At 43.1% G+C, this 26079-nt stretch overlaps 1 protein-coding gene across 1 annotated transcript in view; it reads left to right on the plus strand.

The window, feature by feature from the left end:
- Positions 1 to 26079, plus strand: part of Mdn1 (midasin AAA ATPase 1) — a 147124-nt gene that overhangs the window by 118671 nt on the left and 2374 nt on the right. The window contains exons 81-100 of the mRNA XM_059254075.1: positions 337 to 492; positions 643 to 821; positions 1674 to 1835; positions 4161 to 4298; positions 6619 to 6754; positions 8568 to 8737; positions 9210 to 9353; positions 9838 to 9985; positions 11755 to 12053; positions 12271 to 12435; positions 13348 to 13449; positions 14370 to 14571; positions 16037 to 16201; positions 17459 to 17616; positions 18561 to 18650; positions 19541 to 19656; positions 20442 to 20616; positions 23224 to 23297; positions 23845 to 23959; positions 25290 to 25353. Of these exons, the coding sequence (XP_059110058.1) occupies positions 337 to 492; positions 643 to 821; positions 1674 to 1835; positions 4161 to 4298; positions 6619 to 6754; positions 8568 to 8737; positions 9210 to 9353; positions 9838 to 9985; positions 11755 to 12053; positions 12271 to 12435; positions 13348 to 13449; positions 14370 to 14571; positions 16037 to 16201; positions 17459 to 17616; positions 18561 to 18650; positions 19541 to 19656; positions 20442 to 20616; positions 23224 to 23297; positions 23845 to 23959; positions 25290 to 25353 (2958 nt within the window). The remainder of the gene's footprint in view (positions 1 to 336; positions 493 to 642; positions 822 to 1673; positions 1836 to 4160; positions 4299 to 6618; positions 6755 to 8567; positions 8738 to 9209; positions 9354 to 9837; positions 9986 to 11754; positions 12054 to 12270; positions 12436 to 13347; positions 13450 to 14369; positions 14572 to 16036; positions 16202 to 17458; positions 17617 to 18560; positions 18651 to 19540; positions 19657 to 20441; positions 20617 to 23223; positions 23298 to 23844; positions 23960 to 25289; positions 25354 to 26079) is intronic.

Here is a 26079-nt window from a genome sequence, read left to right on the forward strand (position 1 = left end):
CTGTCCTGTTAGGTTTGTGCCCGAGAGGAGCACAGACTGTTAGAGCTTCCCTTAGGCTGAGATGCCTGAGGCCAATATGTAAGATCAACTCAAGAGTTTGTACACGCCACACAACTATTGTTCCTCCTCCTCTTCCTCCTTTTTCTGTATTCTTTTTGTAACATTGATATGAAATGATGGGCTTCATAGTTTAACAGGCAAGGAATCTGTCTTTTTATCCTTGGATCCATCACAGCTTCTCATAGGGACTAGCAAATAATAGAGTACTTTACTTAGCCATTTAACAATGGGTATTACTCGAGATTCAGCTTTGCTGTATACCATGTTGCTTACTAGGAAACCAGATGTTGGAGGAAAGTTTTGTTGAAGACTTTTCAGAGCAAATAGAAACTGCCATCCGGGCCATCCTCTGCACCATCCAGAACTTAGCAGAAAGAAACAGTAAGAAAGCTGAAGACAGCCCCACTGAAAAGAGACCACAAGGAGAGGATGGTATGGCTGAAGTTGTGCGAAAATTAACTTTAGAGTAATCCGATTCATTTCATTAATGCTTTGTTACTTGGGCTAACTAAAGACAGGTATTAGACATAGCCTTCGTGAGTAGAGATATGAAATGGTTTGTTTTGCCTCTTGTATTGTTAGAAATGAAAGAAGAGGCAGGCTTTGAGAGACTCCAGCCAGGACATCTAACCAAACTGTTAGAGGACGACTTCTGGGCCAGTGTGAGCACTTTACATGTCCAGAAAATCATTTCTTCTGTCTCGGAGCTGCTGGAGAGGCTAAAGTCCTGCAGTGAGGATGGGAGCACGACCAAGCACAAGGTACCCTCTGTTCGGAGCAGACCACTGCTCCTCAGAGTGGATGAGGAGAGTGGCCGGCCTTCATCACTCCACGGGGAGGGTTCTGAGCAGACCCCGGTGCCCAGCTCACTGAGGACTTGGTCGTTGATAAGCTCTGATAGGTGCAAAACTGCTGCCATCAGAATACCACTGTGTCCCACCCCGTCACATGCTACATCAGACATAAGCTCCGTCCCTAAGAAGCAGCTTATTTGTAGGGCGTTGTTACTTCGTTTCATTACATCAAGTGCCAACTCTGGTCTGCTGGTAAAATCCATTGATAAATCCTTCTTTAAAAAAGTAAAGTGCTGGGCTGAAGAGACGGCTGGGTGGGTAAGAATGTGTACAGCTCTGTCAGAGGACCTGGGTTTGATTCCCAACACTCATGTTAGGAGGCAGTAATAATAATGCTGTATGCTGTGTTTCATGGCTCAGACTTGTAATCCCAGCACTTGGGAGGCTGAAGCAAGAGAATCACCATGAATCTAAGGCCAGCCAGGGCTACTTGGTGTGTTCTAGGACAGCCTAGGCTACAGGGTAAGATCCTGTCTCAAAAACAATAATAGTAGTAGCAATAGTAGTAGTAGTAATGATGATACTGATGGTGTTAACTAACTAAATGATTGGCTGGGAATATACAGTGAATGTTTATGAATGTGTGTAAGGAGAAGGTCTCTGAGCTAGGAGATGGGGTTAAAACACATGCAGCTTACATGAACGACTTGGAGCACCTCCCTGAGTTGTGTGGCATGCTGTCTAGCTGTGGAACATCTCATCTCTCCAGAGGGGATGGATGCCTCTTCAGCAGTGTAACTGGGCATCTGTTTGTCTCAGGTCTTCAGCCAGTCCTGCTGCTTGCTAGTGCGCCTGGTCCCCATGCTCTGCAGCTTCTCAGACCTTATCCTCTTCTTCCTGACCCTGTCTCTGGCAACTCACCGGAGCACTGCCAAGCTGCTCTCTGTGCTTGCCCAGACCTTCACAGAGCTCGCCCAGAAGGTAAGGACTGTCAGTGTGGAATGCCATGGAACATACTGGCATTTCACGTCTTTGCAGGGCTTGCTGGGCATTTATGGTGGGCTGTCAGAAATACCAGGAGGTGGTCTATCTCTTTGAGGTTCAGATCTTGATCTGAAAACTGATTGCTAAGCAGGTTTCCACTAAGGTCTTAAAACTTGACAGAGGGGCTATCTAAAGGCTGCTGCCTTCTCTTAGGTCAGCCTTCCCTCCCTGTTGATTTGAAGTCTTCAGATATCTCTTGAGCAAGATAGATCCTTAAGGCTGTTTGATTATGATTAAATGATAAAGGGGGCTCTTGGTGTTAAAGAAAAGAAAGTTGTTCTTTCATTAAGACATATGTACTACGGTGAAAAGCAGCAAAATTGTAGAGAGTGTAGACCTGCCCTTGATTCAGAGGCAGTGAAATCCAGAAGATGTGGCAATATGTAGAAATACAGTTCTTGGACTCAGGTTGGATACTTTCCCAAGTAGATCTGACTATATTTATTCGTATTTTTGTGAGCACCACCTTCAAATGACTTTTAAAAGTTTTCTTTGATTTCTTCCTTAGTATCCTGAGTTTTCTTCAGCTAAGTACAATATAAATGAGGTAGGAGATTACAAATAAGATAGGTGTCTAGACTTCTAAACACTTAAAAATTCTTATTCTCTAAAATCCTGGAGTTAAAAAGTGGGAAGTCATCCTGAGGCCTCATATCCAGAGGAATCTGTGTATATTGAGTTATAGGTCTTCATGTTTGCCCATCTGTCTTCTTTCTCATTACTTCTTGAAAAAACTATACAAAAGAGAATGGAAGGATAATGTGCACTGTAGAAGATGCCTTGATGTCTGTCTCTGTCTGTGTGCTCCAGGCCTCAGCCTGAGCTCCATAGCAGCACAGCCTGGTAGCTGTCCAGTCTAGAGCTACTATAGTGGTATGCTCTGCCAAGAGTATCTGAATCTCCTTCCTGTGTGGACTCATTCATCTGCCTATATCTGACACACCTCTCTTAAAATAATTTAGCTCAGAAGCAGGTGAGATGGTTCAGCCAGTGAGGGGACTTGCCACCAAGCCTAACAACCTAACTTCAATTCCCGAAACCCATGTGGTAGAAAGGGAGACCATTTCCTGCAAGTTTGACCTCCACACATGCGTCGTGGATATACACAACTTCTTTCCATACACAGAGAAGTAAATGAGTGTTAGAAAATATGACCTCCACACATGCGTCGTGGATATACACAACTTCTTTCCATACACAGAGAAGTAAATGAGTGTTAGAAAATATAAAGCAAGCAGTGGTAGTGCACACACGCCTTCAGTCTCAGCACTCAGGAGCAGAGGAAGGCAGACCTCTGGGTTCAAGGCCAGCCAGGGCTACACAGAGAAATCCTATGACTATGTCATATATATGTGACATATGTCATATATAATATTTTATATTTATATTTATATATAAATATATATTATATTTATATTTATATATATTATATATATTTATATATATATATATCTTGTAAGTCTAGCTCAAGAGATATCTGAAGACTTCAAATCGACAGGGAGGGAAGGCTGACGTATGAGAAGGCAGCAGTCTTTAGATAGCCCCTTTGGACAAGGGGGATTTGCAAGTTTTAAGATCTTCTGTCATATATATAATATTTTATATATATATATATTATGGTAATGTAGTTCAGTAGGAAAATACTTGACCATTTTCAGACAGCTTTCTGAAAATGTACACACCTTGAAATTGAGTGTGCTTAAGTGTCCAAGTCATACAGCCTTTCTGAGTGATGCTGAACTTTAGTGTAGATAAGGCACAGGGCTTCAGTGATAGATTTGGGTTGTGATTAAAACATTTGAGTCCACAGAAAGCTGTTTCATTATAGCAAAGTTGGTATTGTTCATCTTGGATCTCTGATAACTGGCAGCTTCATTTTTTTTTAGTGCATTTGCATCCTTGGATTGACCAATATCGTGTTTTCTGTTACATAAAATTTCTGATTACAGCCATTACTTTTAGTACTTTCTTTACAAGCTTCTTTCCAAATCAATCAGTCTTGTTACTTACTTGTAACGGAGCCTGTCTCCTCTTCTATCTGCTCTGGTTCCACCCTAACTATCCTGATATATTTCATTCATGTTTTTGTCTTGATAACTTAACATTACTGTGTGCTAGAGACCTCTACAAAGCTAAACTCTTACAATGTCAAGCTGTGAAACTGCATGATCCCTGCCAGTTCCAAGAGGGAAAAGAATGTCAAAAATCTACTGCATTTCCAGTATGATTATAACAGCATTTGCTGAATCTTTTCTCCTCCAGGGGTTTTGCTTACCTAAAGAATTGATGGAAGATTCAGCAGGAGAGGGAGCAACACAATTCCATGACTACGAGGGAGGTGGGATCGGAGATGGCGAGGGCATGAAGGATGTGAGTGACCGGATAGAAAATGAGGAACAGGTAGGTTCACACTGCGTGCATAAGCTGACTCTCCTCTTCAGTGTCTAGTAAACTTGTTACTAGGCCAATAGCCTCAGACTGATCTGTGTAGTCCTAGAGGTACTCAAACTTGAGTGAGTCTTTAAATAAAAACCTAAAAGCCAAAGGACCTTTCCAACTCAGCCACTGGTTATGATTATAGTTTTGGAAGGAATGACCTTTACAGTTTGTTTTTAAATGTGGATTTGCTGATAATTCTGCAGAGTATTTTGGGGGTTGAGGATAATTGGTTTTGTTTTGTTTAATTTTTAAATTACATTTTATTTATTTTGTGAAGGGGTGGGGTGAGGCACACACATTTAAGAGGTCAGGGGACAAGTTGTAGAGTTGGTTCTCTCTACCATGTGGGTCCTAGGGGTCAAATCCCACCAGTCCTCGTAGTAGTAATTTTAAGATTAAAAAGATTTGGTTATTACAAGTGATGATTAAATTAAACAGTATTGGCAGTGTTGGCCAATAATATATTTTGTCTTTTACATTGAAAAGCAGGTGTGATGGCCTATGCCTTTAATCCTCTAGCATTTGTGAGGTGGAGGCAAGAGGGTCAAGAGTTCAAGGTTTATCCTTACCATATAGTGCGTTTCAGGCCACACTAGACTATTAGATCCTGTCTTTTAAAAAAAATTTTTATTTATATATATATATATATATATATATATATATATATATATATATATATATATATATATATAAAATAATACAAAAACTTGTTGAAATTGTAAACTTTGTGGGGTTTTTTGAATGTTCATATTTTTGGACTGTGTTGCAATGCTTTGTAATATATCTCATTTGGGAAAACATAAATGTGTATATGTTTATCCTGCTAGTGGTCATTTAAAGTAGTCATCTGTGACTTGGAAGCATATAAAGTTTTGTTTTGTTTTGCCACTATTCTAATCTCAATCAAACCATAAATTTGTATCTAAGATAAAATTACAACTATTTTGAGGCAGGGTCTTGCTGTGTAGCCTTAATTGGTCTGGAACTCAGAAATCCGCCAGCCTCGGCCTCCCAAGTGATGGGATTAAGGGCATGTGCTACCACTACCTGGCAACTTTTTTTTTTTTAAGTTAATACAAATTATTTTTCTTGGCAGAGAAAACTGAAAAGAAATTTTAAAAATAAACTTAGACTGGTGTTTATGTGATGGCATTCTACTTTTTATTGTTTTTTTAATTTTCTATATTTCTCTAATATAATTCAATCATATAGTACTTCTCTAAATGAAAATTAATTTAAGATTTAAAATGATGGGAAACTAATAAAGTACAATCCATTGCAAACATTAAGTAGGATAAAATGTTACTAAAAACTGTTAAATTTTAATTTACATAAATATTTTTAAGACTTTTTTTCTTCATGTATAAGGAGGTTTTGCTTTATGTATGTCTGCACACAGTGCCCTCGGGGACCAAAACAGGGCATTGAATACCCAGGAATTCAAGTTACGGGGCAGTTGTGAGCTGCCACGTGAGAGCTGAGAATCAAACCCAAGTCCTGGAGAAGCAGCCAGTTCTCTTACCTGATGAGCCCTCTCTCTATCCCCAAGTGCACCCTTGTGCACTCTTGTTTTAAAGATCAAAATGGCAAAAAAACAAAGAGAAAAGATTGGGATAATAAGACTGGTATGTGGGGGAGTGCTGAGTCTCCATGTTATTAGGTAGTCCAGGCTAACCTCGGACTTGATCCTCCCAAGTTCTGTGATAGCAGGTGCATACGACTACACCGCTGGATTTTTTTCCTCATCTTTCTGTGACGAAGTCTCTGAATGTAGACTTGACTGGGCTGGAACTCTTGCTATATAGACTAGGCTCGCCTCAAACTCAATAGGATCCCCCTGTAACTCTGCGTTGGAGAGTGCTGTGATTCAAGACTTAATAACCACTCCTGGGAAGAATTCATATTCTTTAAAATTGTCTCTGGAATACTGATTTGGGGGTTTTATATGTTTGTTATTGTTACTGTGGTTTGGGGGGTTTTTTTGGTGTGTGTGTGTGTGTGTGTGTTTTGATGATACTGTTTTTACAATTCTCACGAAGAAAGCCCAAATAAAATTCTGTATTCTCTGATCAGAAAAGCAGTAAAATAAAGACTTACTCTGGAAATGTAAAGCAAGCCTTCATACATTACTGCATGTGACTGTCTTGATCAGATTCCCTGTTGTGTGTTTTCTGTCTTGCTGCAGAGAGCTTTCACACTGTTAACCTGGGCACTTACAGTCTTGAATTGAAGCGTCCAGGCAGCACAGCATTCACCAGTGCTCTTATACTTTTTCCTAAAGGTAGAAGATACATTTCAGAAGGGTCAAGAGGACAAGGAGGACCTTAACTCAAAACCTGATACTAAAGGCGAGGATAATGCCATTGAGATGTCAGAAGACTTCGATGGGAAAATGCATGATGGCGAGCTTGAAGAAGGTCTGAGATGTGTCATTTTCCGCTTTTTGGATATGAAATATTTTCTACAGAAGCTTGTAGGATCTCAATAAGGAGGCTGTTGTACTTTTTTTTTTTTTTCTTTTCAACAAGCTGGTTGCTCAGGTTAACTGCAGATCATATTAGCACCTGTGTATACCATGACACTCTTCCCATAAGGCAGAGATTTACAGGTTTGGAGGTTCTCCTTTGAGTGAGCTACAACCTTGATTTTGTTGGATGAAGTGGCTCAGTGTTCTGCAGAGAAATCCAGAATAGCAAGATGAACTGTGACAGCTTGGCTCTGAATTTATTTGAGTGACTTTGTCCTTAATTATTATAAAAATATTAGGGAACTAAGGGAAATGGCTCGGTGAGTAAAAGCACTTGCCTTAGAAGCATGAGGACCAGGGTTGAGACCCAGAACCCAGCATGGGCATCTGTAATCCCAGCACTCCTAGGGGCAGATGGGAGACAGTGACAGGAAAATTCTAGAAGCTGGCAGGCAAACTAGCCTTATTCAGCAGAAAAATCGACCCTGTCTCATAAAGTAGAAAACAAGGACTGACAGCTGTGGATTTCCTGACCTCCACACACCTCACTCATGAGCATGCACACATACACACAATAATAACGGAAAAATACAGTAGATGTCTGTTACTCAACTGTAAGGAATAAAATAAACACTGGTAAGCCCACCACATGAGCCACTTAATACTGGTATGTTTTTTCCCATTTGTGACATGCAGGCACACACATAGATCATACTGCGTTCTGTAATCAGCTTTTGTTTTGTTAACATCTTATTAGTATTCCTCTTAGCATTATAACATGACAGTATAATTCTTACAGCACATCATCAATTGCTGTTCTTTGGCCATAATCCAGTACTTACTCTAATTACTGGCAAAAGCAGAAACTTGTAACATGAACTACAGTGTCTTATTCTAAGCAAAGGTTTTATAGAAATGAATGACGCCGGGCGGTGGTGGCGCACGCCTTTAATCCCAGCACTCGGGAGGCAGAGCCAGGCGGATCTCTGTGAGTTCGAGGCCAGCCTGGGCTACCAAGTGAGTTCCAGGAAAGGCGCAAAACTACACAGAGAAACCCTGCCTCGAAAAACCGGAAAAAAAAAAAAAAAAAAGAAATGAATGGCAATTTACAGTAGAGGAAATGTAGAATGATTGCCAGTGATGCATAAGAATATACCCATTGGCGCCGGGCAGTGGTGGCGCACGCCTTTAATCCCAGCACTCGGGAGGCAGAGGCAGGCGGATCTTTGTGAGTTCGAGGCCAGCCTGGTCTCCAAAGCGAGTTCCAGGAAAGGCGCAAATCTACACAGAGAAACCCTGTCTCGAAAAACCAAAAAAAAAAAAAAAAAAAAGAATATACCCATCGGCAAAGGAGGCAGGATGAGCAAAGATGAAGGCAAGAGATTCTCAGTAGTTGATCTACATCGGATGCATAGTGAAGTATTTGAATAGAAAGGGTTCAAAGAAAAGATCAGGGACTCGAACTTGTCTATCACTTCATAGGTACAAATAGTAACTAAACCTAAGTGTGGCCACTAGATCCTGTAAAGTGTCCTCCCCAGCATCAAAACCAGGCATCCCAACAGTTCTTCCCACTGTTTACTCACACATGAAAGTCCTTTTCCAAATGATTTGCAAAACGTGGTAGAAATCCTTGGCATCTTCCCACAGTGTTCTGTAGATCCTAATGACACTTTGGCCAGGAGGTGTCTTTGCCTTTTCCACATGCAGACCTGGATTGGTTGAGGGGTCTACCTAACTAAGCTTAGCATGTTCCCTTTCAGAAGAGGATGATGAGAAATCTGATAGTGAAGATGGAGACCTGGATAAACAGATGGGCAATCTCAATGGAGAGGAAGCGGACAAACTAGATGAGAGGCTTTGGGGAGATGATGAGGAAGAAGATGAGGAAGATGGCGGGAAAGCTGAAGAAACAGGACCGGGAATGGATGAGGTCATTAAGAGTCCCCATCCCAGAGTGCAGGCCCCAGCTGAGGAGCTGGTCCTCGCCCGTGCCCTGCTGTCTTCTGCTTTTCCTTTTCTGTTTTTCTTCTCTTTCTTCCATCTCTTCTGCTTCTCTTGCTCACACTGAGCCTGCAGCAGCCTGACCTGAGTCCTCCCAGGTGGTGTGGTGGTGTGGAGGAGGGAACTTTAAAAACACCCATGCTAAGCCAGTGCTCCCCATGCAGCTGCACCCCAGCTCCTCGCTGAGAACGCCAGGGTGGGCGGCTATGCAGGAGCAGAGTACGGTGTGTCGACAAGACCCACTCTCCACCCTATACTTGCTGCCACTGAGGCAGACCTAGTGCCCTGTCTGCCAGTTATCTGTATGGGGTGGGTCCACCAGCAGAAGTCATCTGTACCTGAGGACTAGCCCATATAGAAGCAGTTTCTTAGATGTGTGACAGTTTTCTTTCTTCATTTAGGAAGATTCTGAACTGGTTGCTAAAGATGACAATTTGGATGCTGGGAATTCAAACAAACATAAAAAGCATCAAGATGAGAATGAAGAACCAGAACCTGAAGATGTTGAACAAGGCCAAGAGAAAATTAATGAGCGGATTGATGAGGTAATGAACATTTGGAAGTGTTTTGCTCTCCTGACTCAAGACCTCAGTTCTTGGAGTGTCTTGTGACATTTTTTTCTTCCTATTCATTGGTTCCTTTACTATGCTTCAGAAGAGTGTGCATCAGAGCCAAACATGGTAGCATGCACTCTTGTAATCTTAGCATTCATGAGGCTGAGCCTGGAGAATCGTGAGTTCCCATCCAGCCTGGGCTACATAGTTGGGGAGGGAGCTCGAAACCTTTTGGGAACGTATCTTAACTATTGGTTTGTGCTGATGTAAGTTTTGGAGTTTTAACATGAAGTAACAGAGGACATATTACCCTTAGAGAGTCTATACAGAAAATGAAATTTGAAATTCTAACATGAAAGACCAAAAAATACTCTTAAATGACTAAAGTGTGCTGGTAATATTAAGAAAGAAATCATGACTTTTGGTTTTGTGAAACAATGTTTGCTCTCCTGTGCTCTTTTCTGTTGTCACAAAGAGAGAATATGATGAGAATGAGGTAGACCCTTACCATGGCAATCAGGAAAAGCTGCCAGAACCTGATGCCTTGGATCTTCCAGATGACTTGAAACTTGACAGTGAGGACAGAAATGATGGTGAGGATACAGACAATGAGGAAGCAGAAGGTACGTCTTTCAAGGTGCCCATGGCTAGAAGTCTTTGGCAGTGGGCAGCACTGATGTCTTTTTGGCCAGTAGCATGACAAGGTCAGAAATACTGTTTTGCTAGCTCCGTTCCAGTTTGAATGTGCCTACTACACATAGACCAACACACCTCTCTCTTCTGGTGTCACATCCCATCTGTGTTTTGAATTGCCATTGACTGATGATGCTTTATCACGTACACCTCTTTCTCCAAAGCCATCACTGTGTTCCCACCTTGTGGGTCAGTGTGCACACCATGCAGTCTTGGTCTGTCAGGGCTCTTACACAGCTCTTCTGGAGAAATGATGGTTTCAGCTGTTGACTTCTGTATGGCTCTCTTAAAATATGAAGTCATGATCATAGAGAAAGAGAGCAAATAATCCCAAGAAAGTCACACACACACTGTGACAGTAATTAGAGCCTCTGCTACCCAATTCATTGCTAGAGATTCCTCTAAGGGTAATAGGTGGAAACTCACTCATGCTGGTCAACTTCACAGAAAGAAAGATGGTAGGTAGCTCATTTAACTGAGTTACATACTTAGGAAAGCTAAGTTTAATTTTGTATAATTTTTAGATGTATGGTGAGACAAAAAATAAGTTACAAGGAATAATTAAGACCATTTATATAAAAACTTAATTTTAGAATCTAACTTTAATCCTAATACCAGCAACCAAGCACACATAAAAATTAAGATTAAAACTACTGAGACTATAGTATGCTATTCTCCTTAAAATGCCCATTTTATTTAGGCTCTTTTAGACTTGTATATATGAACCAAAGAACAATTACATTAGATATTTACTGGCTAATAGCTTTCTGAAGTATCTAAAGTATAGGGAAACACTTCTAGTAAGTAAAACTTGGGGCCTCAGGGAGATGGCTCAGTCGGTGAAAGGCTTGCTTTGCAAGAGTGAGAGCCTACTACCAGTGAGGGCATTAGGTCATCTGGAACTGCAGTTACAGCAAGTTGTAAGGCTGGTGGTGGTGGCACATGCCTTTAATCCCAGCACCCAGGAGACAGAGGCAGGCAGATCTCTGTGAGTTCAAGGCCAGCCTGCTCTACCCAGTGAGTTCCAGGACAGCTAGGACTGTTACATTACACAGAGAAACCCTGCCTCAAAAAATTCAAAAAGAAAGAAGAAAAAAAAAGAAGATTGTGAACTGCCATGTGTGTGCTGGAAATTTACCTGGGTCCTCTGGAAGAGTAGCCAGTGGTCTTTACAGCTGAGCCATGTCTCTGTCCCTCCTCAAATAATATTTCAAGCTTTGATGTCCATAAATTCTCAATTGTAGATACTTTGCTCTGTTGTTACAGAGTAACAACTGTTGTAGGCAGGGCACAATAGATGGAGTAAACATAAACAGAATGTATTTGGCTGTGTTCCCAGAAAACTTCACTGACAGAAATGTAGAAAACGATTATTTGGTCTGTGGGCTGTAGCTTGCCAATGCTTGGCTTAAAAAATAAGACTAAAATATGTTTATATGTGTACTGTATGTGTATTAGTGTTTTGTCCGTGTGTGTGTGTGTACACCAGAAGATGGCATTTCATCCTTTGGGAGTACAGTTACAGACAGTTGTGAGTCATCATGTGGGTGCTGGGCATTGAACCCAGGACATCTAGAAATGTGGGCACTGCTCTCTCTTAACTACCACTGAGCGAACTCTCTTGCCCTGAATAAAACATTTGAGGAACCACTTCCCAAGTTAAGAAATCATGAATTTTAAAAACGGTTGTTTCTATCAGAAGAGAATCCTTTGGAGATCAAAGGAAAAACAGAAGATATGGAAGAAACAGACGGTGAAACTGAAGAGCCCGAGGCTGATCCCAGTGAAGGTGACAGTCCCCATGAGCCTGAGGAAGGCCCTGGTGAAGGTGAGGAGAATATGGACACAGGAGCTGATGACCAAGACAAAGATACAGCCAACCATGCAGAAGAGCACTCAGAGGAGGAGGAGGAGGAGGACAATGACAACGACAGGGCTGCCACTGATGAAGGTGGAGAGAGTGGGGCCAGCCCTGCTGACCAAGGTCTCCAGCCCCAGGTATTGTGGGATGTGGAGCTTTCCCTGTATTAAACGTAATAGGAAAAACACTTCATTTCCAGCAGAATCTTTCCTAAGATATTTCTTCATTACTACAGTCTCTTAACCAGTCTCCTCCATACAGCACCTCTCCTGCTTTAGTAAGGACTAGGGCACCTGCTTCCTGGTGGGCACCATTGTGTTCATCCCCCAGAGCTTGTTTGTTTTTCCTGTGCAGGAAGAGGAAGAGGAAGGGGAGAAGTCTGACGCTGAAGAGGAAGTGCCAGAGGCCACAGAGAGAAAGGAGCATGCCTCCTGCGGGCAGACTGGTGTGGACAGTGTGCAGAGTGCACAGGCTGTGGAGCTAGCTGGAGCTGCTCCCGAGAAGGAGCAGGGGAAAGAGGTGATGCCCCCACCCCTAGTGCCTCTGTCTGTCCAAAGTCATGTTCTTTCTCTTCAGCAAGTTGGTTTATGTGTGATTCCTGTGGTATCCTTTTGTTATTGTTGATATCTGAAGGATCATCTTGCATTCTTGCACTTATATATGCTTCTCAGGACACAGCTTAGAATGTATGCTGCAGACTGTATTTGAGTGATGTGCTTACTTAAAAAAGTCACTAGGCTTACAGTTTTTTGAGAACTTGGAGAAAGGTCAAATTGGGTTTGTGCCCCTGTGCCTCTATCAGTATTTGAGTTTCCCCTGTTGTTCAGTAGGCTTCAGTGTTCTGATTTTACAAGAAAACTCTTCAGTCTTGGCCTAGTGGTAATGGCAGCACTTGAGCTCACTCAGTGGTGTGCTGTGGGAAGAAGGAATATCACTGACTTGTTCCTTTGCTGCTCCGAGGCCAGTTCCTCACCAGCAGTAGCTGTATTTCTTACATCATTCTACCACTGTTCATTGAGTACCCATTAGGTGCTAGACATTTCATTGCTCAACAAGTCTTCATAATAGCTCAAAGAAATAGATGAAACTGTTCTGTTTTCTACATTTTATATTTGAGGAAAATAAGCCTCAGGAAAAATTCAGTGACAACCCTTGGGTGCATAAACTAGTTGACGGTTGAGCCTGGTCTGTCTGCCTTCAGAATAAGACCTTATGTTCCCATAGACAAGGAACAATCAGCAAGGCCAGGGCCCTGGGATTGGTTCAGTTTTGTGCTGCTGTCCACAAGCAGGGCTTTTGTTGGGGTGGAATTAGCCTCCTGAGATTAGTGGAGCACTGAGAGAAGTTGGACCCAGTGCAGCCCAGCAGCCATTGCTTTAATAGCATCTTCTTCTTCTTCTTCTTCCTTCTCTTCTGGTTTGGATCTCTTAGGAACATGGCAGTGGAGCTGCGGATGCAAACCAAGCGGAAGGACACGAATCCAACTTGATTGCACGTTTGGCCTCCCAGCAGCACACCAACAAAAATACCCAGGTTTCTATCATTCTTTGTTAGATTCAGATGAAGGCAGGTAGGAAAAGATACTCTAAATGAAGTGGTTTAAACATCCAGTGATGGGGCTAGAGAGATGTCTCAGCAGTTGAGCACTTACTGCCCTGGCAGAGGACCCAGGTTCTGTCCCAGCACCTGCATAACTTGGCAGTTCATAACTGTCTGTAATTCCAGTTCCAGGGGACCTTAGTGCCTCTTCTGACCTCCATGAGCTCTGCATACACATGAACACACACACAGAACCATTGAAAAAACAACAACATCAAATGGCCACATTTCTAGCTTGGCTGCCTTACCAGACCTAGTCTTGGAGAGAAGACCTGGATCAGGTTTTCCCAGGGTTTTCCTGTTCCTGCTCTAGAGCTCAAGATCTGTGTGCTGCTATCCAGCACCAACTAACCAGTCTTACTCTTTATATTGCCCATCGCTTTTCAAACTTAACAGTTTTTAAAACTGCCCGTGAAATTCCTGTACTCAAAAACCAAACCAAATGGTTTCCTAAAAGCCTACATGCTGTTCTGTCGCCAAACCACCAAAGGGACCTTTCACAGAGCAAGTCAGTCTACCACTTTCACATATCCGTGTGTGTGTTTCTTTGCTTTCTTGACGTCATTAATTATATCATAGATCCAGTCAAGGTGGCATGTACCTTGTATCCCAGCATTTGGAAGGCAGAAGCAAGAGGATCAGGAGTTTAAAGGTTATCTTAGCTACATAGCAAATCCAAGGCCAGTCTGAGTTCCAAGAGAGGGAAAAACAAAAAACCTTTAATAAGCTGTATTGAATTCCACTGTTGTGTGTGTGGCTATCCCTAACTAACCTACTCCCTGTGGATGAGCATTGGTTGTTTGAAGGTTTTGCCATTGCAGACAAGGCTCTGATGGTCTCATTAATTCCTGCAGAGTTTTAAGAGGAAACCTGGGCAGGCTGACAACGAACGCTCCATGGGTGACCACAATGAGCATGTGCATAAGAGGCTGAGGACTGTGGATACAGACCGAAACCCTGAGCAAGGGCCAGCCCAGCCTCAGGCTCGGGTGGAAGACTCAGACACGTTTGAACATATTAAGCAAGGCAGTGATGCATACGACGCACAAACCTATGGTATGGTGCCGGGAATACTTCTCCTTCTGCTCACAAAGCATTCTCTGACTATGCATGCTAGGCAAAGTAGAGGGGAAAGAAATAACTTTTTAAACTAGTCTCTCAGTACAATATTTGTATAAGGTAGAAATACAACTTGTTTCTAGTACTAAGATAACCATCTCCAAGTGTAAATGGTCAGGGTTCTCCGGTAAGCCTTCTGTCCTCACAGATAGCTGGCCATATGCTATAAACCTGGTGCTGACCTTTCGTTTCTTGGTGTTGAACATTCTTGAATATCCTTGAACAGTGAGCAGTGGTAATAGAACTGGAAGGGGAAAGTCAGTGGCCAGTCATCCCAGTTCCTTTGTCTTTGATTCCCTTCTTCCCGGAGTGAACTGGTATGGGTGATATGTACCTCTGAGCACAGGACAGAAATGATGATAATGCTTTATTTCTCTTACCGTGTTAGGAACAGCAAAGAGAAAGTTGATCACTGTATATATAATTGGTCCAGATCGTCCCTCAGGCTGAAGCATGGTCTTGTTCCTTGCTCACATTAGGGTGGTGTGTCATAGCCTCTAATAAGACAAGACCCCACTGTGGGCCCCTGTGTAACACTGGATCCCCAGTGTTAGAAACACTTAATGACTTGAAGGTGATGGGCAGTAGATAGTGAATGGATCCTGAATCCTAGTTGTTAGTTCAGTTGATAGGAGTGCTTACCTAGCATGCACAAAGCCCTGGATTTGAGTCCCAGCACTACACAAAGCTACGTGGGATGCCTGTGTCCCTAGCACTCCAGAGCATTAGAAGTTCAAGGTCATCCTTGGCTACAGAACAGGCTTGTGGCCAGCCTGTGCTTTATGAAATCCTTTGTTACAGGAGAGAGGGAGAGGGAGAGGAAGGAAGAGAGGGAGAGGAGGGAGGAGAGGGAGAGGAGGGAGGAGAGGGAGAGAGAGAGGAGAGAGAGACTGAGACTGAATCACGCCTAGTCTAGTCATAGCCTTGGCAAGAATATATTCAGCTTTTACTTTAATGTCAGAGACATTGGAATGCATGGTTATAGAATTTCTCAAATCTCTGAGAGCTATGAGGTCTTCAAGTTGAACTTGTTCAAGATTGAAATGCTTAGACTCTTTCTGTCCCCCATTTTATATCTAGTTTGTCTACTCACAATTTACTGCACACTGTCCTTTCTGTTTACATCAGTAAAAACCCAGATAAATGCTTGTTTCTCTGGTTATCTGTGTGTATATACATGCTATCTTTATAACTTCTCTAGGAGGTAGACAATGGGCAACTGTGTCAATAGGACAGTGGGAGCTATTGAGGCCCCAGCAAGTGTCTGGGCCCCATGGTTGGTCAGTGGCAGAGCAGCGTTGTTAGAATCTTGAAAAATGAAAGTGATAGAGACAGTAACTCGTTCAGCATCATTTTGCTCTGCAGAAAAATTAAGTTTTCTCCCTCTGTGCACTGTTGGCAGATGTGGCCAGTAATGAACAACAGCAGACTGCAAAGAACTCTGGACAGGATCCGGAGGAGGAAACGGAAGATATCCTCATGAATACAGAGGAGGAGCTGCTCAGAGCAGAAGACGCAGAACAGCTGAAGCCAGAGGCAGTCAAGTCAGACACTGCTGTGGCCTCTGGTGAGTCCTTGGGAAGGAAGAGCCTAGGAAGTCCAGAGGCAACTGTAGTCAAGTCTGTTCTTTGCTCTTTCCTGTTCTAATCTTTGGCTTTGGGGAATAATTCACCTACCAGAATCTATCTGAGGCACAAAAGATGGTCTTGCAGAATATCAGTCATCAAGATGAAACAATTCTTACAAATTCATGGGTTTTTTTAAACATATATGGAAAAACAGAATAGTGTGTTTACTGTAGTTATATAAGATATTCTTGATCATTATAGAGATTGTGTTTTAATTATATTAAAGTATAAGCATAGAGGAAAGAATATTAAAAATAGTAAAAGAAATAAAATGAGGAAATGTATGTGAAAAGATAATGAGTTCCCATTTCATGGCTAACCAAATTCTGTTCCAAGGCAGGTTGGTTAGTTCAGTCTTTGGGATGGGATTCCATGATATAACCAGGCCAGCCTAGTACTCAGTCTTCCTGGGCATTCCAAGTGCTGACAGTACAGGCATGCACCACCCACATCCACAGTTGGTGTGCTGGATGTGTGCACTCTTGAAAAATAAATAACTTCCACCAGTCTAACAAACCGTCTGAAAACCCTAAGGATTGTGGCAAATGTGAGGGTTTTTCTTCTGCCTCATTCCTGTCACTCCCTATTCCTCAGCAGAGGCAAGGCCAGAGAGGGAAGGAGGCGGGGCTAAAGGTGCTTGCTGTGTAAGCCTAGACCTGGGTTTGAAACTTGGAGACTCCTTTCTCCCCAACGCCCCAGAAAGTGGATGTAGAGAACCAACTCCACGAAGTTGTCCTCTGACCTCCACCACTGTGACACACATGAAAATCATTTTTAAGAACAGCTGCAAAAGAAGTGTGTGACTAGATTTGCCTGAATTCAAACCCAACTGCATTGTTATAGAACAATGTTTTTAGTATGGGTTATCTTGTTTGGTGGTGCTGGGAACCAAGGCCTCATCCATGCTGGACTCACAATAGAATTGGTCATATAAGTACTTTAGGGAGTCACATCTTTGTAATGCTTGAGGTAAGTTGCTCCTTCCTGTTTCCCCTTCCAGGATGACAGGAGGGAATTAGTAAGAATTGGCAGTGACAACAGAGACTAAAGGGTGGTAGGAAGCAACATGGAGCAGATAGACACATGGAAATTGTTGAGTGAGCTGAGGTTTGATTCAGTGTTAGGACAGGCCGTAGTGAAGGGTCAGTCTTAATCTAAATAATGTGATGAATGAAACTGTCTTCCTATGAAAACAGGCTCTAATGAGATGGATATGGATACTCAAACAGTTCAAACGAAAGAAGACCAAGACCCAAGAACAACTGCGTCTCACCAGGAGACAGAGAAGCCGGAAAGAAGCCGAGACTCGACCATTCATACACTTCGTCAGTTGCTTGTGGATACAGTTTTCCAAGTACTGAACTCACTTCATTTTTAGTTTTAAGTTATTTTAGAACTTTATGGAATGCCAGCTCTTATCAAAAATTTTAGGAGGACTTTCGGTGTGACAGATACTCTTTTAGCAATTGGTACATCCTTTGTTGACTATGAAGTCATGCCCAGACTTGTGATGGCACTGGTTCTTGGTATTGGCTCTTAGGAGTCATGAGGACAATTGACAACTTATGATGTTATGTAACAAGAATTTTTTACTTAATATTTATGTGTAGGAAGACACTTTTTTGCGAAGGTGCGGGGTGGTCAGTGGGGTCTGTGTGTTTGAGTACATGTGGAAGCCAGAGACAACCTCAGGTGTCATTCTTCATGTGCTATCCACTTTTTCCTCCTTTTGCCAAGTAGGCTAAGAAGGCTAAGTAGCCAGATCCAGGGATCCATCTATCTCTACCTCCTAGTGTTGATACTAAAAGTGTGTATCAGCACATGCCTGGCTTTTTGTGCATGGGTTCTGAGGCTAGAATTCAGAATTCATGCTTGCAAGACATGCACATACTAACTTAGCCATCTCTCCAGCCACATGAAGAGCCTTTTAACTGATGATAGTAATTGGACTTCATGGAGATAGAGGTTTATCAGAAAGTAGGTAGCTCTGGAAGAGAAAACCCTGAGGTTGTCTGATATCCTCTGCTCTCCACAGGTACACATGCATCTCTATACACACACAAAAAGAGGGCGGCTTGGGTTATTTTTATTTGACTAAACTGTATGTATAAATGATGAAATTTTCACTCATCCATGTGGTCTTGCTAACAGGAAGTAGAATCATTTTATTGCACCCCTTAAATTTGCTTAAGTTGTGAGTTCAGACATGTAAGTGCAACAAGGTCACAGCACAGGAAGACAGCCAATGATAAGTTGTTAACAACCTGACCACCACTTACTGTAGCTTTTCCTTCTTAGCCCCTTTTAAAAGATGTCAATGAGCTGAGGCAGGAGATGGAGCGGCAGCTGGAGACGTGGCAGGCCCACGACTATGGGAATGCAGAAGAAGTAAGTCAGAGCTGCTGGATGTTGTTTTTCTTCCCTCAAAAGAGTTTGAACTCAGTAGGTTCTTGGCTCCAGTTACATTTGTAAAAGGGGGAGGCCAGTAGAGAGTACAGTCAGCCTCTTCTGTAAGCCTGGGTCTCCACTGATGCTGCCTCTTTTGTCACTAGATCTCTAGTCTCATTAAAACACGTCGGCCAGCCTGGGCTACCAAGTGAGTTCCAGGAAAGGCGTAAAGCTACACAGAGAAACCCTGTCTCGAAAAACCAAAACAAAAAAAAAAAAACAAAAAACAAAGAAACACACGTCTGTATTTTGTTCCTTTAACTTGTGTTGTGAGGCAGAAAGAAGTTCATGCTGTGGGGTCTTGTAGTCTTCCAGATCTTGGCTGGCTGTGGAGTGTATTTATTTCATTTTAATGGTTTAACCTCTAAATATAGTGGTGTGTGTGCAAACCTATATTCTGTGTTTTTCGTCCTCCTTCCTACCTCATGTGATCAAGTGTTCTGCCGTTATGTCTGGATCCATGCTGTGGAGAGGAATTTGTACTTATTGTCACTTTGCTTTTGAAAACTGGTGGGAGCTCAGAGTGGCGACATCAGCCCCACCCAGAGTTCCTCCTTCACATATGCCGCTGTGCAAAGCATGCAGGTCCTATTCTTTAGGTGACAGGAGCGCATGGTTGATTTGTTTGTGAGTTCCCGTTGTTAACTGGCCTATTTCACTCTTTTTCTTGAAACTGTGGGTAGTGGGTTTGGGGGCAAAAGGAGGCATTTTTACTGATTGAGTGAATTGCCGCTTGCTGAGGAGAGCTTTGCAGTGCTTTTGCTGGAAAGGTTCATGCAAGTTCTTTTCTCCTCACCACTCTAGTAATGGTTTCTGTTTTTCTGTCCTAGGAGAAGGCTGCAGCTGAGATGTGGCAGAATTACCTAGTCTTAACTGCATCTCTTTCACAACAGCTATGTGAGCAGCTTCGTCTGCTATTAGAACCTACACAGGCAGCCAAGCTGAGGTGAGTCTGCCCTCTTGAGGCCCTTAGAGGTCACCGTTAACCAGCTCAGATGCACTCATCACTAAACGTGTATAGTGTTGGCTTCTGCTGTCTGGGCACCAATATGGTGTTCGATCCTGCTACTGTCCCCTATTACTATGCTGTACATAGTAACTGTGTGTACATGCATTTCTGTGGTGAAGAAATATATGCATGGCCGGGAGGTGGTGGCACACGCCTTTAATCCCAGCGCTCAGGAGGCAGAGGCAGGTGGATCTCTGTGAGTTCAAGGCCAGCCTGGTCTACAGAGTGAGATCCAGGACAGACACCAAAACTGCACGGAGAACCCCTGTCTTGAAAAACCAAAAGAAAAAAAGAAATATATTCATGAAGGCAGTTTACATTACTGCTGTGTGGACAACAGCCTTAGGTGTGGTGATGTTCACTATTTGTGTTACTCAGCTAGAATCAGGGCCACAAAGATGTGGTCAGAGTCGTGGTTTAGAACAGAAAAGGGAAGCTTACAGGGCTTTGTATTTAATACAGAAAAATTTATTTTCTAATTTTGTAAAAGGTGTCTTAGCTTTTCTGAAAAACCTTCGTTAATAGAGTCAGATCTGAGGCCAGGGCTCTAGCTGGCAGTTAGAGGACTCTAACCTTCACTCTTCAGTGAATGTTAACCTCCTTTGCCTGGGGACTAGTTACTGGACACTAGTTTTGTTATCACTAATGTGATTTTTGTCGTGAAGTTCTGAGGCATGAGCCTGTGTTACACCGTCTTTGCTCCTGTTGGGTTCCTGTAACAGGGGAGACTATCGCACGGGCAAGCGACTGAACATGCGGAAGATCATTCCATACATCGCCAGTCAGTTTCGAAAAGACAGGATTTGGCTTCGAAGGACCAAGCCCAGTAAACGGCAGTATCAGATTTGTCTGGCCATTGATGACTCTTCCAGCATGGTAGATAACCACACCAAACAGGTGAGGAGGAGCGTGGAAGCCATGGTCCCTCGGGCTGGCCAGTTGTAACAGTATGGCTGGGCAGAAAGGAAGTGGTTGACCATGCCTAGGAAGGTGTGTGTTTCTAGGGCGTAAAGGGCAATTCCATGATGGCGCAAATATTTTGATCCCTTATCGTTTTAATACTGAGCAAATCTGGCAGTGTTTATTTTCTATAAAATACAAAAATATATTAAGCTGTTTTAAAATTGCATATCACATGGTTTCTGAAACCATTGTCTATTTGGTTACTAGGGAATGATATTTTTTTTTTTGCAGTGGTATTATTATCTGGCATAAGCCAACAACTGACCTACAATACGAATGTTCCAGCAAATCTTACAAAGTACCCTCTGAGTCTGGCTCACATCCCACCTCCCCATAACTTGGGGCAACTTAGCAGCTTTACTTTCTGAAAAAAAAGTGAGGATTGGGCTGGAGAGATGGCTCAGCAGTTAAGAGCACTGGCTGCTCTTCCACAGGTCCTGAGTTCAGTTCCCGGCACCCACATGGTGGCTCACAACCATCTATAATGAGATCTGATGCCCTCTTCTAGTGTGCAGGCATACATGCAGGCAGAACACTGTATACATAATAAATAAATATATCTTTTTTTAAAAAAAAGTTGGCCGAGTGGTGGTGGCGGCGGCGGCGCACACCTTAATCCCAGCACTCGAGAGGCAGAGCCAGGCGGATCTCTGTGAGTTCGAGGCCAGCCTGGTCTGCAGAGTGAGCTCCCAAGATAGGCACTCATCTCATTCATTCCCTTCTCCTTTACACAGACAACCTGGTATCCTTACAGCCTTGTTTAGAGACGGATAGTTGATCAGAGGAATGAAGAAACATAAGACAGTCATTTCATTTACAAAGGCCCAGTAGCTATCTTGTCCAGTTCTTCATTTGCTGTGTCTTTTTCAAGTTCTAGTTGTTGGTGTATAAAACTCTGTAATAGAGATTTGTATTTGCTGCAGCAAAGACAGAGGGCTGTTAAATGGGAAAACTGGGCAGTGTCCAAAGAAGGCAGTGGGTGAGCGTCCTTAGCTATTCCACACCTCAGAATCTAAGATGAGAGGCGTCAGGGTTGCACCGACGTGGAAATGTGACCATTGTGTGTTCTCCACACCAGGCATGTGCACTGGACTCAGGGTCCAACTCTTGTTACCTCACAGCTTAGCTGTGTGGGAGTGCAGAAGGGAATGAGGTGGAAATCACAGAAATGCCCCCTGCTTTATAATTTTCAGTGGCTGCCTAAGAAGACTATTCTTTTCAGCTTACGCACTAACCTGAAATTTAGAACCCACAAATTGGCAACCTTAAAACATTTCCTCCAAACAATTATGCATACCTAGTAATTGCTTCCCCCCTCCCCCCAGAGTTTCTCTGCATAACAGCTCTGGCTGTCCTGGAACTCGCTCTGTAGACCAGGCTGGCCTCAAACTCATAGAGATTCACCTGTCTCTGCCTCCCAAGTGCAGGGATTAAAGGCATGCACCACCACCACCCAGCTCTAGTAACCGTTTTTAAATGAATAAAATTTTTCTTCTTCCAATTTATTTCATGGTGAGCTAGAGCTAGATTTTTACTTTCTTTATATAGATGGGAATATTATTTCCAAATATGAATCATTTCATTTCAGGAGATTACCTGGCTGACTTGATACTTACGGTTTCTTTGGGCCTATCTTTAAACTGCAAAGGGTCTTGGAGCAGTGAAGCACAAAAGAAAAACAATTAGCACATTTTTTTCCCTTCCACTTGGGGGAAAGGAAAAAAATAGGAAATTTGAGGGGTCTTCAGATCACTTAGAAAAATACAAGATGCCCCCTTCCTTTCAGTTTTCCATTTTCAAAACTCATTCTTCTCCAGCACTCTAAGACGTAGTGTTACACTCTAGGGGTCTTGATTAGGTTTATTTCTTCTGCCTGTTAAAGAATTAAAAGGCAGGACAAATCTGAAGGACAACAGATGGCAGCAGAGAAATCTCAGGCATCACAGACAAAATCAGCAGTTGAGGGAAAGTGTTCAGGGGTGAGGAAACATGCACATAGCAGACACAGAAAAGACCTTCTGCAGAGCAGAGACAGGGCTCAGAAAGCTGAAGAATCCTGGTCATAAAATCTTCCAACTCAGTAGTGTAGTCTGACCAAGACTTTAATCCCAGCATTCCACTCGGGAAGCAAAGGCAGGTGGATCTCTGTGAGTTCAAGGCCAGTCTGGTCTACAGAGCAAGTTCCAGGACAGGCTCCCAACGCTGCACAGAGAAACCTGGTCTTGGGAAGGGGTTGGGGAGCAACAAGCAGAAAAAGATTTTATGTAGGCTCTGCTATGGAAAGAAAGAAAATTTGCATTTATGAAACATATTTCTCAGTAGTGTCCAGAACAGACCATTCCTATCAGTGTAATGCATTTGAGTTGAAGCAGCTACAGTACAGAGGAGGGTCTGAGGGGCACTCCAGCCTGAGTTGGTTGTATGGCATTTCAGGACTATTGTACACCTGTTTGCCATACGAAAAGTAATGTTTTATGAAATCTTGAAGCAAACTGGTTTAGAGGAGTGTCAATGCCTTAAACTCTCCTTTCTTCTTCATAGCTTGCATTTGAGTCTTTGGCTGTGATTGGTAATGCTCTAACCCTCCTGGAAGTGGGTCAGATTGCAGTGTGCAGGTAATGTTGTCTTTTAAAGCCTTTTTAAATTTTTATTTTATGTATAGATGGGTATTTTGCCTTTGTGTATGTCTGTGCACTGCATGCATGCAACGCCCTTAGAAGCCAGAAGAGGCATTGGGTCCCCTGAACTGGAATTACAGACCTTTGTGAGCCACCACGTGGTGTGGGTGGTAGGAGCCAAACCTGGCTCCTCTGGAAGAAGTGCTCTTTAACCTCTTGGCTTAACCACTGAGCCATCTCTTCATCCCCCAATGTTACCTTTGGGATTTGGGGGTTTTTGGGTGGTTGTTGTTGTCGTTGTCGTTATCTTTTTTTGAGACAGGGTTTCTCTGTGTAGCCCTGGCTATCCTTGAACTCGCTTTGTAGACCAGGCTGATCTTGAACTTGAAATCTGCCAAGTGCTGGGATTACAGATGTGTGCCAGCACCGCCCAGCTCTAATGTTTCCTTTTAATCCCAGTGGTGAAATCCTGTCCCCAACCTTTATTGTTTGGATCACATGACTGGAAAAAAAAATCACGTTGTATGTGGTTTTTCATTCCCAGTTTTGGAGAATCGGTGAAGCTGTTGCATCCATTCCACGAGCAGTTCGGTGACTCTTCTGGGTCTCAGATTCTACGACTCTGCAAATTCCAACAGAAGAAGACTAAGATTGCTCAGGTACTCCGATCAAGTCGGGATGGTTTGCGCAGATCCTAAAGCTGGGGGCTGGAGAGTGACTCAGCAGTCAGGAGGACTGGCTGCTCTTCCAGAGGACTGGGTTCAGTTCCTGCGGGAGGCCAGCTCCCGCCTTTTAAAGGGTTCCTATGAGGAGGAGAGAGGAATAAGAAACTTTTAGATAGAAAGATAGTGGAGAGGAAACAGACAGAAACACAGGATAGCTTCGGGAGGACCTGGAGCAAAATCCACCGGCCCCTTCTGTTTCTTCAAAAGGGCTTTTTATAACAATGCCAAGGGGTGGGGCAAAAGACCTCCCCCTTGCTAGATCAAAGCATACCATACAGCCAAGTGCAGACCCTTCAAACACCTGGTAACTATGTCTGTGGTCCAATCATCCCCTTATACAGCCCTGCTGGATAAAGCAAGCTCAGAATCTTGGACCCTGAGTAAGATCTCACTAGGAAACCTCTTTGGGTCTCTACAAATTCCCAGCAACTACATGGTGGCTCACAACCATCTTTAATGGAATCTGATGCCCTCTCCTAGCATAAAGATGTGTATGCAGATAGAGCACTCTTACACATTTAAAAAAAATTCTAAAGCTGATGTTAAGAGACATTAATTTTTAGAAACCCCCGTCTCCTTTCTGGAATTAGGAGAGGCAGCATGAGAATACACAGTAGTAACCTCAGCCTGTGTGCTACTAGAACAGTTTCGTTGGCATCCTTTAACCAAGGTGTGACTCCTTTTTCTCAGTCCTCAAAGATCACTGATGTTAGCACAGTTGAGCACTTTAAACATTTGAAAAACAAAGTTACTGCCCAGTATCCTATCGGTCTGGTGAGTTTGGGCCTTCCTCTCTTCTCAGTTCTTGCTCTCAATCTGCCTTCTACTTTGCTCACCAGGTGTATTTTCTTGAAAGAAGGAAACTGGGGGCTGGAGAGATGGCTCAGAGGTTAAGAGCACTGACTGCTCTTCCAGAGGTCCTGAGTTCAATTCCCAGCAACCACATGGTGGCTCACAACCATCTGTAATGAGATCTGGCGCCCTCTTCTGTATATATAATAAATAAACAAGTCTTTAAAAAAGAAAAAAAAAGAAGGAAAGAAAGAAGGAAACTTTTGTTCATGACTGCTCGTGTTACCGTCGTCTTTCTTCCTTTGGTGCCCTGTAGGGCACTAAGAGCGACTGGCCAGTGACAGTCTTGTCTGTACTTGAGCATGCCAGTGCTTGGTGGTAAATGCAGCCTAGTGTGAAGACAGGCCCTGGGTCAGAAGCCGCGGGATCTCTAAGCAGGAAAGGGGAGTATTGATCTGTGCTCTTCTGTTAGTTTCTAGAGTCTGCGGCCAGGATGTTTGCAGCTGCCCAGAAACTGGCACAGAACGTCAGCCCGGGTGAGCCACGTTCTTCCTCTCTGCTGACAAATTGCTTCTCTCTGTCTTTGCTGTTTCTTTCCTTGCTCTCTGCCCATCACCATCTTTTTTTTTAATTAGTGAGTGAGTGTATATGTGTGCGTGCATATGTATAGATGCGTGTGTGTGTGTGTGTGTGTGTGTGTGTGTGTGTGTGTGTGTGCAAGCCCGAGGTTGACACTGGGGATCTTTCTTCATCACTTATTTGTTTGTTTATTCATTCATTTATTTGTTTATTTGTTTATTTTTGGTTTTTCAAGACAGGGTTTCTCTGTGTAGTTTTGGTGCCTGTCCTGGATCTCGCTCTGTAGGCCAGGCTGGCCTCGAACTCACAGAGATCCACCAGGCTCCACCTCCCGAGTGCTGAGATTAAAGGCGTGTGCCACCGCCGCCCAGCTGATTATTAATTTATTTTTTGTGAAAGGGTCTTTCACTGAACCTGGAACTCACAGCTAGACTGGCCATCAAATCCCAGGTTTCCCCCTCTCCCACTCTCCAACATTGGGATTACAGGCATGCATTATCACACCTGACTTTTGTGTAGGTGCTGGGAATCCTAAGTCAGGGCCATGCTTGGATAGCAAGCATTTTATCAACTGAACCATCTCCTGAGTCCCTCCAACCCCCTATCACCTTTTTACAAAATATCTTCTCTATAGGAAAAACATAAAAAGATGGAATCAATGATAGAATTACTTATTCTGAAAT

The sequence above is a fragment of the Peromyscus eremicus genome, chromosome 2 (assembly GCF_949786415.1).
Source record: "Peromyscus eremicus chromosome 2, PerEre_H2_v1, whole genome shotgun sequence".
In the NCBI taxonomy this organism is placed as follows: domain Eukaryota; kingdom Metazoa; phylum Chordata; class Mammalia; order Rodentia; family Cricetidae; genus Peromyscus; species Peromyscus eremicus.